This window comes from Malus domestica, chromosome 16 (genome assembly GCF_042453785.1).
Source record: "Malus domestica chromosome 16, GDT2T_hap1".
NCBI classification, from domain to species: domain Eukaryota; kingdom Viridiplantae; phylum Streptophyta; class Magnoliopsida; order Rosales; family Rosaceae; genus Malus; species Malus domestica.
This window is the reverse complement of record NC_091676.1, coordinates 1,286,033-1,303,311: the sequence shown is the minus strand read 5'-3', so window position 1 is coordinate 1,303,311 and position 17,279 is coordinate 1,286,033. Positions and strand designations below refer to the sequence as shown.

Sequence of the window (17,279 nt, the reverse complement as noted above, 5' to 3'; positions counted from 1 at the left end):
GCCCAAGTGCTGACTATTCTGAGCTACCGTCTCGACTGGTTCAAAGCCATGAGGAGTGCTAGAGTCGTCACAGAGATCATGTGGGCCAAGAATATTTGGGACATTGGTGTTGCCCAAATGCTGACCATAAGAAAGACCATTCTGAGGATGTGATCCATCTGGAGACAGCGATCCGGTCATATAATTGCTAATATGAGAGATCCCAGGGGATTGAATACCATGTTCTTCAAATTCAGAGTTATTCACAGCTTGGGCAATGGTCCCTAAGGCCTCATCAACCACCAGTTCAAGAGCTTTGTTTATGTGCGTATCAGCGGTGTCAGTCTTTGGTATGACATTACCAGAAACAATTGGCGTTATTCCAAGAGGAGACTGAAGAATGGGCTCATCATTACCATCATCCACTGCCTCAATACCTGCAGGCAACAATTGATCAACCTGTTGAAGAGGTTCAGAAGCATGTGACCCACAAAAGACATTAACTGGTATTGTTGTATCTATTTTGGGACGATATTCCATGTGCAGTTGACTGCGAGAGTGATCTCCGGTTTTGTTGTCCCCCATGTTACCACCCTTTCGCGTCCGGCTACGAGAGCGACCTCTCGACATCTGTTTGAGTTGTCTGCAACTATTAGCCAAGTGCCCTATCAAACCACAGTGACTACATTTGGGCGGTAAATTTTCATAAACCACCTCAACCGGGAAGCCATGACTTTCTCTTTCAACCATAAGAGATGTAGGTAAATCATCTGCAAGATTGATGATAGGAGCATATTTATGCGACTTAGTATGTTTGTTTTCGTGCATTTATGTTCTTAGTTCTTAGTTATGTTAGTAGTTTAAGCCATTTTTGTGTGTTTGTAGGTTCTATGGGCCAAGGATGCAAGAAGATGCATTTTGGAGCATTTTGGAGCATTTTTGGGCTAAGATTGGATGGTGCAAACATGGAGACATGAGGATGGACGTTTTGGGCTTTTGTGTGTGCAAGTGTGTGTGTGTAATTGCAAGGATAAACACATGCAAAGAAGCCCACATGCAAACTCAAGGCAAGAGAGGGAGAAAACACATGCAAAGAAGCCCACATGCAAAGTAAAAGGGACATACACGGCAAAGGGGAAGGAAATGGTGTGTTTTGTGGTTGAAATGATGAAGCAAGTGTGTGCAAATGCAAAGGGGATCTAAACATGGACAGCACATGTCATGTGCAAAGGAGAAACAAAGATGACAACACACACATGCAAAGAAGAAAACAGCAAGAAAGGCATGTGCAAAAGAGAAACATGGACAACCAACAAATTCGTCAAAACTGCCTGTGCAGATTAGCTGACTTTGGAAGCATGTTACGAACAGCTCCAAATGAATGAGAGAATGAGCCTTATATGCTTGGAAAGCTACGGATGTCTATTTTCTGGAGCAATTTACAGATTGTTAATATCATTTTTCTAGAAGAAGTTATGGGCATTTTAACACTGAAAGGTTTAGAAACGGGCTAAGCAGATTTGGCTAATAAAAGGCACTTGTTTTGTGTTTTGCTTTGTCATCAACACTCAGCAGCAAATGGAGTTATGATTACACTCATTTGTCTTTGGAGCAAGTGGAAATGCACAGCTAGAAGAGAAGGCACAACACATGCAAAGGAAAGGAGAAACATGGGCTGAAAATGTGGGTGTTTGGTGCTTGAAATGATGAAGCATGTGTGTGTAAATGTAAAGAGGAAACATGCCAACACACACCCACACAAGCTCACATGCAAAGGAAATGGAGTGGTCCTATCTCAAGCCTATAAATACCACCTTCCATATTCATCAAAGATATAACAGATTTTCTCTCCAAATTTAGCCAAAAATCACCCCTAGCCACACCACCCATCAATCCTAAACCTTTCCATACCATTCCTCATCCATTCTACACCATAAAAACCACCCAAAACCGTCCAAAACCTCTAGTGCCGCAGCTTGCAAGTAAGGAAGGAGAAGGAACATCTTGTGCCGTGCCTAAGCCCAAGCCTTGGGAGTGTTGGAGCGTTTCTAGGTGTTTTCTATCTTTGATTTCAATGTCTAATTTTATGTATCTTTGTTTTGCAAGTATGAGGAACTAAACCCCCCTTTAGCTAGGGGGTGATTCGAAACTATGTTTATGCTTGCAATATGAATTGATTATCTTTGGTTGGAATTTCATAAGTTGTGGATTCAATTTGTTTAACCGTTTGATTGATAACTTATTTATGTATGTTTATTGAGAGTGCACGCTTAATTTTCATGCATAAATATGACGCTAGAATATAAGTGAGTTTCACCTAATCGTTATGAACTTATATTCACAAGTAGTGGAGGTTGCTTATAAACAATCGCGTTAAATGAATTCTTGGCACTAGTTTCATGCTTTTCATAGTAACGAATACCTCGTCAACACTTATAGTTTTCATGATGCTTAATGATCTTTGATTGTATCTTTATTGTGCTTTTCACGTAAAGGACTTTTGGAGAATGTTGTGAATTGCGTTGCGCAAACCCATCCAATTCATTAACTTAAGGAGAACTTGACGGTTAATTTAAGCGGACCTAATTAACCTAGGGTGTTGAGTTTCATAATTTATCGAAAGACCAACTGAGAATCGATCTTGTATTGCAAGTGTGACATGTGTGGAGAAGAACCCCTTAAGCTATTCCATCATCCATATTTTTCATCGAATTCATATTTACATTTTGCCCTTAATTATAATCTGTCCATTTAATTTAATCTCGTCAAAAACAACTCAATTCCCCCTCCCCATATTTTGTTAAAGTCTTAGTCGTTCAAATCTATCTTATTTTATGCTTTTAAGTATTTGGAGTCTTTTGAACTTGTTTTGAGTCTTTTGGTTTGTCTTAGTGTTTTAAAAGTTAGTTTTATTTATTTGAGTCAAGTGTTTAGCACCCCTAGTTAATCTCCGGTTAGAACGATCCCTACTTACATCATTACTACAATTGTCACAAATAGGGTTTAATTTGTGTGTCAAGTAATTCTCACATCAAATTTTGGCGCCGTTGCCGGGGATTAGCAAACTTTGCTAATCCCTTGGTTCTTTTCTTTTTGTTTAGTTTGTTTTTGTTTTAATTTCTGACTTAGTTTTGTTTTCCTTGTTTTGTGTTACTTTTGATATTTGATTTATTTTTCTTCCTTTGATTTTAGGTACAAATGGAGCGAGACATGGCACTTGCGACCATTCAAGCTCAATTGGCACAGCTCACTGCTCAATTGACTCATAATGCCGAACGGACCACAATGCCAAGTGTCCCTACATTTGATGTGCCCTATGGGCAAGGTTATCAAAGTCCTCAATTTTATGCAAATGAAGATGTTTGGGGATATCAAGGCCATAACCAATCAAGGGGCAACATATTTTCCAACGCTTACAATTCAGATTGGAGAGGTAATTCAGATTATATGTGGGATGAACCTCAACAATTTCAACAAGGTGGATATTGGCAGCAAGACGAGTTCTATTCAAGACCTATGCAGCCACCACAGCATTCCCCACAACAATTCCAATCAAATCAAAGTATGCCCATGAATTATAATGAAATTCTTGAAGGACTAATTTCTGTGGCGCAGGGTTTACGAAAAGAAGAACAATTGCCGCCATCAGAAGAGTTCTATCAGTGGCCATATGAACCGTCACAGCCACCACAACAATCAACCCAATTCAATTCAGGTACATCCTTGGATAATGATACACTTAATAAGTTACTCACCTCTTTGAATCAGGGAGTAGAAAATCAAAACCAGGAGATGCAAGATCGAGTCAAAAGAGTGGACGAATTGGAGATGCAAGTTGGGCAGATTGTGGAATTCATGGCACAGATTCGAGATCAAAGTGAACTTTCCAACTCAAACATTGCAAATTCAAAAGCAGAAAGTGAACTCGATGAAGCCATCACCTTGGAAGGTGACATGAAGGATGAAGCTGTCCCAGAACCATCCAAACACAGCCCGAACATGGATGAATTGCTGCTGCAAGCAGAAGAGGAGGAGGACGACTTGGGCAGTTTAGAAGAATTCTTGCTGCAAGCTCCTCAAATCCCTATGTCATCCAACTCAGGTGAGGGAGTTCTAAATTCACTTCATTCTAATGATATTCCTCCCAATGTCTTTTTTCCTAGCAGGTTTTTTATTCCCAAGCAAGAAGAGAGTGAAAAAGACATTGTGGAAGCTCTTCCAAAGGTACAAAAGGATATTCCAATTCTTGGTGCAACAAAGCAAGTTCTAGATCGTGTTGAATATTTCAAAGGCCTTTGTTTCCCAAGAAGAACGATTCAAGAGAATGAAGTGGTTGAAGCAGATCAAGAATTCATCCAAGGGGCTGTGCATGAGACAATCAAGCCCAAAGCAGTTGAGTTTGATGACCCGGGACAAGCCACAACCATCATAGTAAACCTGGCCAAGTTCAAAGTCCCGGAAATGTTCAAAGATGTGGTGTTTGTCATTGAGTTTGTGTCGGAAAAAGAAAGTAAGCCATCTTCTCCAATTTTAATTTTAATTTATACTAACATGTTTCTGATTTTGATGATTCAGGCACCCACTCTTGAATTTAAACAATTGCCGAATCATTTCAAGTATCACCTCCCATTAAAAGATAAATTCCATGCTTTGGAGCTGAGGGGAGTTTAAAGGAAAGATTCGTCCGGCTAAAGACGTTAAATCAAGCGCTTCTTGGGAGGCAACCCAAGCATTCAACGAAGGGAGACTTTGGAATCGCTAACCAAATCAGATTTGCATTTTTACATCCTTATCTTTACTGCTTTCATTTTGTTTTGTTCAGTTAGTTGTGTTATTTGGTTGATTTCTGTGAGTTTGTGTTATTTAGTTTAAGTGTGGGGGAAGGTTAAACAAAGTCTTTTTACATTAATTTACATATTTAAAAATAATAATAATAATAATAATAATAATAATACATAAAAATAAAAAAAACATAAAAGTAAAAATATTTTACAATGATGTGTTAACTAATAAACATTCATTGGTCAGGTGGTGCTTCAGTAGTCGGCGGAGCTTCAGCAGTCGGCAGGGCCACGGAAGGAGGAGGTATCGGAGGTTGATCAGTTGGAGCTTCACTACGCGGTGCCGCCCCAGAAGACGAAGGAAGATGCGGTTGGAACAAACCCACAAACCTCCGATGATCAAGTAAAATTTGACCATCAGTGTCTTGCAGCTGGTCAATTTTCCTCTTCATGTTTGTGGCATAATTGTGTGCAAGCTTGTGCAATTGTTTATTTTCATGCTTGAGTCCTCTAATCTCCTCTTTGAGACTCTGTATTTCAGCCACCAACGATTCAACGTGACGGGTTCGAGCAAATAGGCGTTGGGCCATGTTAGACACAGAACCCGCACACTGCACGCTAAGAGCCAGAGACTCCTTAACCGCCAATTCATCAGACCGCCTAGCGAGCAGTCTGTTATCTCTGGGGGTGACAAGGTTCCGGGCCACCACCGCAGCGGTCATGTCATTTTTCATCACCGAATCCCCAACGGTGAGGGGACCGGTTGGGGATATGAAGGATGGGCGCCATATGTTGTCTGGTGAAGGCGGAGCTGCCTCTTCACCAATGTTCAAGTCAAAACGACGATCGGAAGGGCCAGACATTTTTCAAAGGTGGTAAAGAAAGAAGAGAGTCTGACTGATTAAGATTTTGGAAGTGCAAGAAGGGAGTGTTTACAGGAGGGAGCTCAAGTGTGTTGTGGAACAAAATTAACGCCTCTATAAAAAGAAGAAATCAAAGAGGCGCTCCTCAGAGAAGCGTCCTCTCGCAAATCGAAGAGTCGGGGCTCATTTCTCAAACGCCTGATTCTTTTCTCAAAAGAGGAGTTTCCTTTCTCAAAAGCCGGATTCTTTTCTCAAAATAGGCGTTTCATTTCTCAAAAAAGTTGGGCTTGCTCAGAAACCACGAGCCGAACCCCGGATTTCAAAAGATCAATTTGTCCAGACGTGTCGTCACTCGTCACACGCAAATTGCTTTGCGAAAATCTCGGGCAGTTTGTCGAAGCACCAATTCAGAAATCGAAGAGGGAAATTCAACAGTCAAAGACACGCTAGCTTTCTCAAAAGCTGGGCTTCAACCCACGGGCAAATCTTCTTTTCCAGATTTATCCGCACGTGTCACATGCTACCTCTACAATCGACGATGCTCAGAGCTCGAAGCGCCGATTCCAGATATCAATGAGGAATTAGCTTTGCGGAAATTACGGGCAGCTTTGTCAGAAAGCGCGTAATTTGTACTATTCATCCATCCACCGGCTGCCGACAATGAGTGAGAGAATAGTTCCGGTTGTGAAGAAAAGTCCTATAAGTATTTACCTTCGCCTTCCACAGCAAAGGCACACCCTCTCAGCACTTCTTCATCTCCGAGAATGCATTCCCAAAGAACCCTCTCGAGTCACACTGTATTCCTCATTCCCTGGGATACCCCTGCAAACAACCCATCCAGAGCAAAAGTATTTCATATCATAAAGGTTGAAAGCAAGAGTATCTCATATCATGCATTCTCCATGTCCTTTTCCTTGTCTTTGTTCTAACCTGCAGGACATGGAGAAATTGCTCTCGAGTACTCGTCTTCCACTGCTGATGTACTTCCAAAGAAGCTGCCACATCTACCTGAAGAACAGATAAGGCGAGCGAAAATGATACCAACAGCATGTGGAGACAACGTACAGAAGAAACAAGCAGAGAAGAATGCAGCTTGCACAATCATCCCAACGGAAGGAGTCCGAGCTGAGGAACTAGAGAAGCTGCCACATCTGCTTGGAGAACAAATAGGGAACTGCAACATTCCCAAAGAGCAAAGCTTCGCCGTACAATATCATCAAATCATCACTTGCAAGTAAAAAGCTAAGTGTCACCCAGTTCAAGAGGAAAGCTGTGGAAAGTCAACAAGCACGACCAATGATCACTTATTAGTTCTATTCATTGTCTTTTATCGTGATTTTCAATTTTTCGTTTGCAATTCTTGCGTTACTTAACTGAATTATTTCTTTTCTTTGCAGGAACTTTTGGTTATTTCCACCCTTGAAGTTGATTACAGAATTTTAGCTTGGGGGGTCATCGCTTGGTTTTACTGCAACTAGGGAAGTTTTCAGTCCAATTGCTTTATTTTGTTTCTTATTATTTATTTATTTTATTTTTATTATAGTGTTTTCTGACATTGGGGTATAGATTTCATGGGTCATTTCCCTCCATCTTTTGGTTTCACTTATATCTTGCTAGCTGTTGATTATGTTTCCAAATGGGTGGAAGCCAAAGCCACCCGGACTAACGATTCAAAGGTTGTTGCAGATTTTGTGAAAACTAATATCTTTGCTAGGTTTGGCATGCCTAGAGTTCTCATTAGTGATGGAGGCAACCCATGGAAATAAAGAAGACCTAGGAATTTCCGACTCCAAAACCAGGTGTTTGCGTTCTTTAACCCTCCTCTCTGTTGCTTTTACTTTGCCATGTTTATCATGTTTCCTCGTTGTTTGTTTGTTTGCTTTTGTGTGAGTTTATGTTTGAAACATTGAGGACAATGTTAGATTTAAGTGTGGGGGGGTAAACAAGTTGCTGTTGCATGATTTTCGTGGGATTTGGTACCTATCACTTACAATGTTGTTTCTTGCTGTTTTAAGTGTTTTTAGTGTGTTTTTAAGCATGTTAGTATGTTTTGACATAAAAATCCGAAAATTTGACAAAAGTTTGAAAAAAAATTGTTTTGAAAAAGCCAAAAAGAGTTGTTTTTGTGTGTTTGTTTGTGTCTTAGGGTACCTTCCAACACAATAATGAGGATTTGGTTTGTTAATTGCATGACTGTTAAAGAAAGTTATAAACATGGATGGAAGTTTGATATGCTCTTGATTTATGCTTGGTTATAGTTATAGTTTACGAATTCACATGTAATCACAAAGAAAAAAAATCAGTTTTTGTAACATGCTTGAAGGAAGGAACTCAAACTAACACTACAACCTTGAGAGACTTGAGCCTAATACGTTCTTTGGAAAGTTATTAATCTGTGCATTTTTGTTTTCTAAAGTCGTTGCATGATCTCATCATTCTTTGCTTGGTTGCTACTTAGAAGGCGTTTCATCATTTAGTTCCAAATACTAGAACTTATGCCCGTTCCATTCAAAGCATGACATTGATTTGCATAACACATATTCAAGATGAAGTTGTGTAGTGAACTAGAGCCAAAAAGCTTATCCCGTGCATATTTGTTTAAGTTTAACCCCGTTGAGCCTTGTTTAGCATGTTTTCTTTGTTAAACCACATTTCCCTTACCTAGCCTAAATTAGGACTATCCATACCCTTGTTTTTAAAGCATAATGAAGCATGACTTAAAAATGAATTCCTTTTGATTGTTTTTATTAATAAAACAAGTATGGGGGAATGAGATTTTTGTGTTTTGTGTGCCAAAAGAAAGTAATAAGGCACGGGTTAGAAAAGAAAAAGAAAAAAAAAGAAAAAGAGTTTGAAATAAGTGAGGAAAGACTCACAAGTGTTGTTTATAGTTGAAATCGGCCCTAAAAAGTTGAATGAATAACCCCATTGTGTTTAAAGTTAGTTGCTGCATTCAAAGGGAATTCCAAGCATCAATTTCATTACTTTGCTTATTATGCTTTAAAAACGTTTGTTTCCTTACCTTTCATTGTTAGCCAATCACCCCTAACCCCGTTACAACCCTTAACTTCAATCTTGAGTGTTATGCGTTTCAATATGTGGAGTTTGGGATTGGTACGAGCATATGGTGTCCCTGGTTCTCGTATCTAAGTAGTAGCATTCCAGTCATGAGATCATATCTATACATGCTTAATAACTCCAGAAATTGCTTTCTTTGCTATAAACATATGTGAGTGTTCGTTTTCATGTTTACATCAATCTTCTCACATACACCTAGTGTAGGGTGTGTAGTCAGAAAATCGGAGTGAAAATAAGAGTGTATCTTGTAAGGAATTGAGCAGATTCTCTAAGGCATGTTACTACATTCAAAACATAGTTTTAATTGGTTATATATGAACTAGTATGTGGTGACTATGATTAAGTATGTGCTCAAGGGTAGGGAAGGCCAAAATATGTGGTTATGATGATCTTTTGCATGTCATGTTGCATTGAAAATCCCTAAGGTAAATATTGGAAGGTTTAGGTTTTGTTTTGTTCTTATGTTTTGTTTCTTTGTTTTGCTCGAGGACTAGCAAAAGCTAAGTGTGGGGGAATTTGATAGGAGCATATTTATGCGACTTAGTATGTTTGTTTTCGTGCATTTATGTTCTTAGTTCTTAGTTATGTTAGTAGTTTAAGCCATTTTTGTGTGTTTGTAGGTTCTATGGGCCAAGGATGCAAGAAGATGCATTTTGGAGCATTTTGGAGCATTTTTGGGCTAAGATTGGATGGTGCAAACATGGAGACATGAGGATGGACGTTTTGGGCTTTTGTGTGTGCAAGTGTGTGTGTGTAATTGCAAGGATAAACACATGCAAAGAAGCCCACATGCAAACTCAAGGCAAGAGAGGGAGAAAACACATGCAAAGAAGCCCACATGCAAAGTAAAAGGGACATACACGGCAAAGGGGAAGGAAATGGTGTGTTTTGTGGTTGAAATGATGAAGCAAGTGTGTGCAAATGCAAAGGGGATCTAAACATGGACAGCACATGTCATGTGCAAAGGAGAAACAAAGATGACAACACACACATGCAAAGAAGAAAACAGCAAGAAAGGCATGTGCAAAAGAGAAACATGGACAACCAACAAATTCGTCAAAACTGCCTGTGCAGATTAGCTGACTTTGGAAGCATGTTACGAACAGCTCCAAATGAATGAGAGAATGAGCCTTATATGCTTGGAAAGCTACGGATGTCTATTTTCTGGAGCAATTTACAGATTGTTAATATCATTTTTCTAGAAGAAGTTATGGGCATTTTAACACTGAAAGGTTTAGAAACGGGCTAAGCAGATTTGGCTAATAAAAGGCACTTGTTTTGTGTTTTGCTTTGTCATCAACACTCAGCAGCAAATGGAGTTATGATTACACTCATTTGTCTTTGGAGCAAGTGGAAATGCACAGCTAGAAGAGAAGGCACAACACATGCAAAGGAAAGGAGAAACATGGGCTGAAAATGTGGGTGTTTGGTGCTTGAAATGATGAAGCATGTGTGTGTAAATGTAAAGGAAAATAGGGCAGAAAATGTGTGTGTGTTGTGGTTGAAATGATGAAGCATGTGTGTGTAAATGTAAAGAGGAAACATGCCAACACACACCCACACAAGCTCACATGCAAAGGAAATGGAGTGGTCCTATCTCAAGCCTATAAATACCACCTTCCATATTCATCAAAGATATAACAGATTTTCTCTCCAAATTTAGCCAAAAATCACCCCTAGCCACACCACCCATCAATCCTAAACCTTTCCATACCATTCCTCATCCATTCTACACCATAAAAACCACCCAAAACCGTCCAAAACCTCTAGTGCCGCAGCTTGCAAGTAAGGAAGGAGAAGGAACATCTTGTGCCGTGCCTAAGCCCAAGCCTTGGGAGTGTTGGAGCGTTTCTAGGTGTTTTCTATCTTTGATTTCAATGTCTAATTTTATGTATCTTTGTTTTGCAAGTATGAGGAACTAAACCCCCCTTTAGCTAGGGGGTGATTCGAAACTATGTTTATGCTTGCAATATGAATTGATTATCTTTGGTTGGAATTTCATAAGTTGTGGATTCAATTTGTTTAACCGTTTGATTGATAACTTATTTATGTATGTTTATTGAGAGTGCACGCTTAATTTTCATGCATAAATATGACGCTAGAATATAAGTGAGTTTCACCTAATCGTTATGAACTTATATTCACAAGTAGTGGAGGTTGCTTATAAACAATCGCGTTAAATGAATTCTTGGCACTAGTTTCATGCTTTTCATAGTAACGAATACCTCGTCAACACTTATAGTTTTCATGATGCTTAATGATCTTTGATTGTATCTTTATTGTGCTTTTCACGTAAAGGACTTTTGGAGAATGTTGTGAATTGCGTTGCGCAAACCCATCCAATTCATTAACTTAAGGAGAACTTGACGGTTAATTTAAGCGGACCTAATTAACCTAGGGTGTTGAGTTTCATAATTTATCGAAAGACCAACTGAGAATCGATCTTGTATTGCAAGTGTGACATGTGTGGAGAAGAACCCCTTAAGCTATTCCATCATCCATATTTTTCATCGAATTCATATTTACATTTTGCCCTTAATTATAATCTGTCCATTTAATTTAATCTCGTCAAAAACAACTCAATTCCCCCTCCCCATATTTTGTTAAAGTCTTAGTCGTTCAAATCTATCTTATTTTATGCTTTTAAGTATTTGGAGTCTTTTGAACTTGTTTTGAGTCTTTTGGTTTGTCTTAGTGTTTTAAAAGTTAGTTTTATTTATTTGAGTCAAGTGTTTAGCACCCCTAGTTAATCTCCGGTTAGAACGATCCCTACTTACATCATTACTACAATTGTCACAAATAGGGTTTAATTTGTGTGTCAAGTAATTCTCACATCAATTGACATCAACTAATATACGTGCATAATAACCATATTGCCTTTCCCTTGTAGCTGAATCTAGTTGCAAGGGGGTGCCAACCCCTCTCGCAATTTCCATCAAGTGTCTAGGATGCCAATATTCCTGACTCAAACCAAAAATTTTAATCCATACCTGAGCATGAGTTTGAGGGAGAACATCACCTGGTTTAAAATATGGCGTCCATTTTGATAACCTGAATAAACCAGTAGCGAGAGTACACGTACCGCCACCCCATGCCCGTCGCATATCATCTTCCTTATTGAAATGGATATCAAAATAACCTTTACCTATAGGAACCAGGTTCCATGGTGCAGTAGGACGCCATGCATCTTCTAAACAAGATTTTAGAGCACCGGTCTTCATTGGCGTAGAACCCTTTTTTAGGAGCAAACGCCCAAGGAGATTATTTTGAAACAACTTCAACTGTTCTTGGTATAGATCCTCGCTAATCTTGACATATGTTTTGTCCCCACGCACAACCGGAGTTGGAAGTTGGCTGAGATGGACGTCTTCAATTGGGGTGGAAACCACATAAGCAAAAGTCCTTGCCTTCAGAAGTGGTTGAGCGGGGGGCATATTAGTTGTCGGCATAACCGTCTCTGCAAGAAAACCCCATGGACAAACGATATTTGTGCCCATGATAATTCAGTTTTGAGTTGTCAACACCATAAAGGACGCCCTGAAAAAAAAAAAAAAAAAAAAAAAAGGCAGATTCTCTGGAGCAATTCGTCGAGCAGGTACAAGGCACCTCAACCGAGCAACAGAGCCAGATCAAGCAAGGCAGGAGGAAAGACTAGTACCGAAGAGAGCTTTCAGAATGTCTGGGGTAAATCGTCGAACATGTACAAGGCATACCTTGGTGGATTTGCTGCTGCCCGTGTTGTATAGGTGTGAAGTTCCGTCTTTCTTTTCCAATAAGACTGAACGAATGGGTATAGGGAGTTCGTCTCGACAACTTATCAACTTCCCACCTCAGCTTGCCAGTTCTTCAAGTACAGACTGTATAACTTCACCACCACCGGAAATGGCGCTGACGAAACAATTAACCCTTTATTCCTTGACCAACTACGATCAATTTGCCCTGAAAATGGTGACGCGGCCAGGCGTGTTGATTTAGACACCGGCAGCGCAAGTCGATTCGATGCAACTTTCTTCACAAACCACTGGAGCTCTTCCCTCTGGGTTCTCACTTTTTATTGGGGTTGTTTATAGCAGTTGATGATTCTTCCATCTTAGAGTCTGCGTGACCCTTATTTTGAAAACTCTGTGGTTTGCTTAGTTTGAAACTCAGAGTTGTACAAGGATTATGGTTTTTCTTTGGCCACTGCTCCTACAGAACACACACTCACTAACGTACCAATACCTATTGCTTGGCTGAGTATTGAGATTTTTGCAAGAGAGTAGAAGGTTTGTGTTTCGAGGTTGTCATGGAAGTAGTTGAAGTTGAAGGTAATGGTCGCGTTCGATCAAAACTTCCGCAGCTCCCTAACGAAATCATGTGGTTTCAAACACGCCGGCCAAGTCTCTGACGTGCTAGCTTCAAGTGCGTCTACAAGTCCTCTTCCTAAAAGTACGTCTGACGCGCTTCATGTGCAGTGAAAGAGTGTTCCTTCATGGAGGCCTCCACAGGGTATGTCATGATAAAACACTGGTATTCGATCTTGGAGTTGAGAGATTCAGAGCCATTCCTCTTCCTAAAGAAGATGCTAGCGGCGGATACGTATGCAATCCCGGGACAATTGTGGACATTGGTGGATGTCTTGCTCTAAGAAGCCTTGGAACTCAAGAAAATTGAGGACGACGTTAATGGTCCGTTTGGTACGCAGACGGGACGGAACGGAACGATCTTCCATGGATGGTGTAAATATTGAAAAAGATAAGGGGCAATTTTGTCTTAAAATGTTATAAATTTGTGTTCACGAATGTGAAACCAATCGTTACAGGGGAGAAGGTGGAACAAAAAATTAGCCAATTTTCGTCTCATGGGATAATCTTGTAGACATCGAAATTTCGTAAATAAATGTTGACCGATAAATCAAAGTGTCAACGCTCATGTATTACATAAATTTTGCACGTAGCGTGTGACTCAACGAAAATTGAAATGAGTTGGAAAAGTCATCAAATAGGACACGTGTCAACACCTGGCAGAAACGACTTATTTCATCTGGGATATTATATTCAAAATTAGGCATTGGAAAATTCTATAAATACAAGCCCATTTCATTCATTTTGGGAGAGGAATTCATATTACACCTTGAAGCTCTGAAGCTCTGAAACTCCGAAGCGCTCAAGCAAATCCCGAAGGATCAAGAAAGCCCTTTTCGTTCTTCATCAAATCCACCTTCAAGATCAAGCCCCGACGGCCCTCGAAGAAAGTGTTCTTCGTTCTTCGTTCATCGTTCATCCAAGATCAAGCCCCAACGGCCCTTTGGATCAACAACGTTGACAAATCCACACATCCAACCGTTCTTCAAGATCAAGCCCAAAAGCCCTTGAAGATCCGGTCATCACTGTTCTTCAAGATCAAGCCCAAAAGCCCTTGGAGATCCGTTCATCACCGTTACTCAAGATCAAGCCCCAATGGCTCCTTGAAGATCCGCTCAAATCCACCTTCAAAGATCAAGCCCACGGCCCTTTGAAGAAACTTCCAACAATTCATCCAAGATCAAGCCCCAACGGCCCTTGGATCAACGAAACATCCACAAATCAACACCTTACGGAGATCGAATCAGATGATCAAATTAGAGAGAGATTGTAACCCAAAATCATCTAAATACAAATATTTGTTTGTGCACGATTGTTCTTGTCTCTTTCGTTTCAGGAATTTTCCGTGTTCACAAATCTGTTCCGCGGTTTTTAGACACACCAAACGTAGGACGGAACGCATCATCCCACTGTCTTCCGTCCTGTCTCACGTACCAAACGGTACCTTAGGTATGGATTTTGAAGGACTACCAAAATCAAGTTTGGGTTGCCGTCTTACCGAGGGAGTCAACATTCAAGGGATTTGATTCTTTGTATACGATCCACACAGGTGAGGTCTTTATTCAATTTTTTCCACGGGTTCACTTTTATGATACGAAGATCAATGGTTTTTGTACAAACACGTTTTTTTTTTAATTTAAACCTCACAGTCAAATTGAACTGTTTATTTCTTTTTTCAAATCCCTGTTGTAAAAAAAATTTACTCCTCCCATCAAAAAAATAAAAAAATAAAAAATAAAAAATGTACTTCTCACACATAAAGTGTGTTTTTTACTAGTATCAATTGAATAAAAAATGGTTTGGATACCGACATCCTAATTAATTAGAATATTGGATGAATAAAAAAATAATCTCTTTTCAAAGTTTTAATCATAAAAAGTAAAACGGGCCAACAACGCACGCTGAAAAATCTCTCGTGTACGTGTCCATGAAGAAAAAGAATATATATCTCGCCATTTTCGTTGTACAGCAGAAGCTTCTGGGACTGTTGTTAGCGCAGACACGCTTATCGCTGCGGCAGACGGCGATCCTCACGGTGGCCATAAAACCAAAGAGAAGAAGGGATCTGGTAAAACTTCCTCTACTAAGTGGTCGCTTTGATCTCTCCGTTTCTCTGTTTTGATCTTTTTTGTTTATATGTTCACACGCTGAATTATTGAAAACTCCATATTTCATAAGATCTGTTTGATAACCATTTCGTTTACATTTCGCATTTGTATTTTGTTTTTTTTTAAATTGAAAACCGGAAATTTGGTCGGGATTCGGAATCCCCGGCCGAAAAATCACCATGGAAGTAGCTGAAGCGAAAGGCGATGAAGTTCCGAAAATTCAATCACTAGTTGCAGAGCTCCCAAATGAAATCATATGGTTTCGAATACTCCCAAAGCTACCAGCCAAGTCTCTGATGCGGTTCAAATGTGTTTGCAAGGCGTGGCTCGCTCTCATCACCCGAAACCCTTCTTTTCTCATTGCCTACCGGAACTTGCATTCCAATCGAAACACCAGTCTGCTCCTCCTCGATCTCAGGCACATCGACACGAAGCGGCAACACATTATGTCCCTCCAAATCAACAAAGATGGCAGCCCCTCACCCGCCGGCGCCACCCACCTTCTAACACTAGAGCCCCAAGAATCCAGTCTCCCCATTATACTGTGTACCAACGGCTTGGCTTGTTTTATCTTCTTTCGTGAGCACCGCATTCGTGTATTTAACCCCTGCACCCGAGAGTCTATGACCCTCCCCTCCATTTCCAATTCACCCACCAGCCACCAATCTACTTCACCGGACATCAAACCCTGCGGAGTCGAGGTTGGATATGGCTTTGGATTCAGTCCTGTTAGAAACGAGTACATGGTTGTCCAAGTCAAGCTATGCAGGTTTTTACACCAAGAGCCTGCCAATTTTTATAGGGCGGTTGCAGTTATTAGCCTCCAAGTTTTCACACTGGGTAGTGCGGAGTCGTGGAGGTGCGTAGAGGTAGAGCACGATGATCTGCCATTTGATCATACTTTTTGGCACATTGACATGAGAAGTGTGTGCCTTCACGGAGCCATACATTGGATACACGAGGAAGAGAAATGTATAGTGGTATTTGACCTAGGGGAGCAAAGATTCAAAGTCATCCCATTTCCTCGAGAAGTCTGTAGTATCCGCCATCATTTTTGGGCAGTTGTTGATGTGGGTGGATGTTTAGCTCTCACATATGACATGGGGAGAAGTTCGACTTCATGTAGTGCAGCGTCACAGTTGTGGATTTTGAAGGACTACCAAAATCAAGTGTGGGTTAAGGAGGTTTTCGACGTTGCATACCCTTACAGTTGTTTATGCGCATTCCACACCGGTGAGGTCTTGATAAAATCCGGAGCGCTATCTCAAGCATTTCTTCACTTTTACGATATGAAGGATCAAAGCTTCCGGTGCAGTTCAATTGTTGTGCCTGAATGGATGTGTAAGAAGGATGCTTGTATTAGATGGAACGTTCTTTCTTGTTATGATGAAACAATTGCCCCCGTGAAATGACAACTCGAAAACCTAGCGGATCGATCGAGGACTTGATTCGATTCGGAGCGCATCGCTTCCGGTTCACGGTGCAGCACAAGGCTCTGATTTCTGGACGTTCCTCCCTTTCCCCTGTATTGTAAAATTTCCAAGTTGTAATACGGCATGTGTGTTGCTATATTACTTATCTTGTTATTTTAATTGGATTTGATTTTTGAAACCATCGGTGTCTTAAGATCTCTTGTGGGAGAAAATTCCATGCTAAAACATATTTTAGAAAGAGGTATTTGTCTATTTGTCCACTAAATTTGTATAGTGGGTTCAATTTTTCTCTTACATTTTCATTTTAACCAATTATATCTTAGAACTTTTATATTAGTCAATTTCCCAACCAAACTTTAATTTTAATTGATTACATGCCTAAAATTTTTTAGGTACCCGATTTCCTCCTCTGCGTTAGATTTCTTTTTTTTTTTTTTTTTAAAGAAAAACTAATGAAAAGAATTTAAAAATTTTGAATTTTAACGATAAAAACAAAATAAAGGATAAAGGGAATAGTACTATAATTGACTTTTTAGTGTAAAAATATAGTTTTTAGTTAAAGTGAATAGCACTAGAAGCTTTTCGTTGAAGTTCCCAAAAAATTCATTCATCTAATTTTCCCTTTTTTTGCCTTCATATAGTTGTTATGTTTTATCCTCATGATCAAGATGGTTAGAAAATTAAATATTTATAA

The 17,279-nt window shown here is 39.9% G+C and overlaps 1 protein-coding gene across 1 annotated transcript; it reads left to right on the top strand.

The window, feature by feature from the left end:
• The first annotated feature begins 14,855 nt into the window (after positions 1-14,855).
• Positions 14,856-16,763, top strand: LOC103444573 (putative F-box protein At1g19160). Its single transcript, XM_008383523.4, has one exon. It carries the CDS (start codon positions 15,332-15,334, stop codon positions 16,562-16,564), a length of 1,233 nt encoding a protein of 410 aa, XP_008381745.1. The 5' UTR covers positions 14,856-15,331; the 3' UTR covers positions 16,565-16,763.
• Positions 16,764-17,279: the final 516 nt, after the last annotated feature.

Excerpts from the sequence above, each read along its gene's own strand:
- LOC103444573 (XM_008383523.4), top strand. The coding sequence starts at position 15,332 with ATGGAAGTAGCTGAAGCGAAAGGCGATGAAGTTCCGAAAATTCAATCA.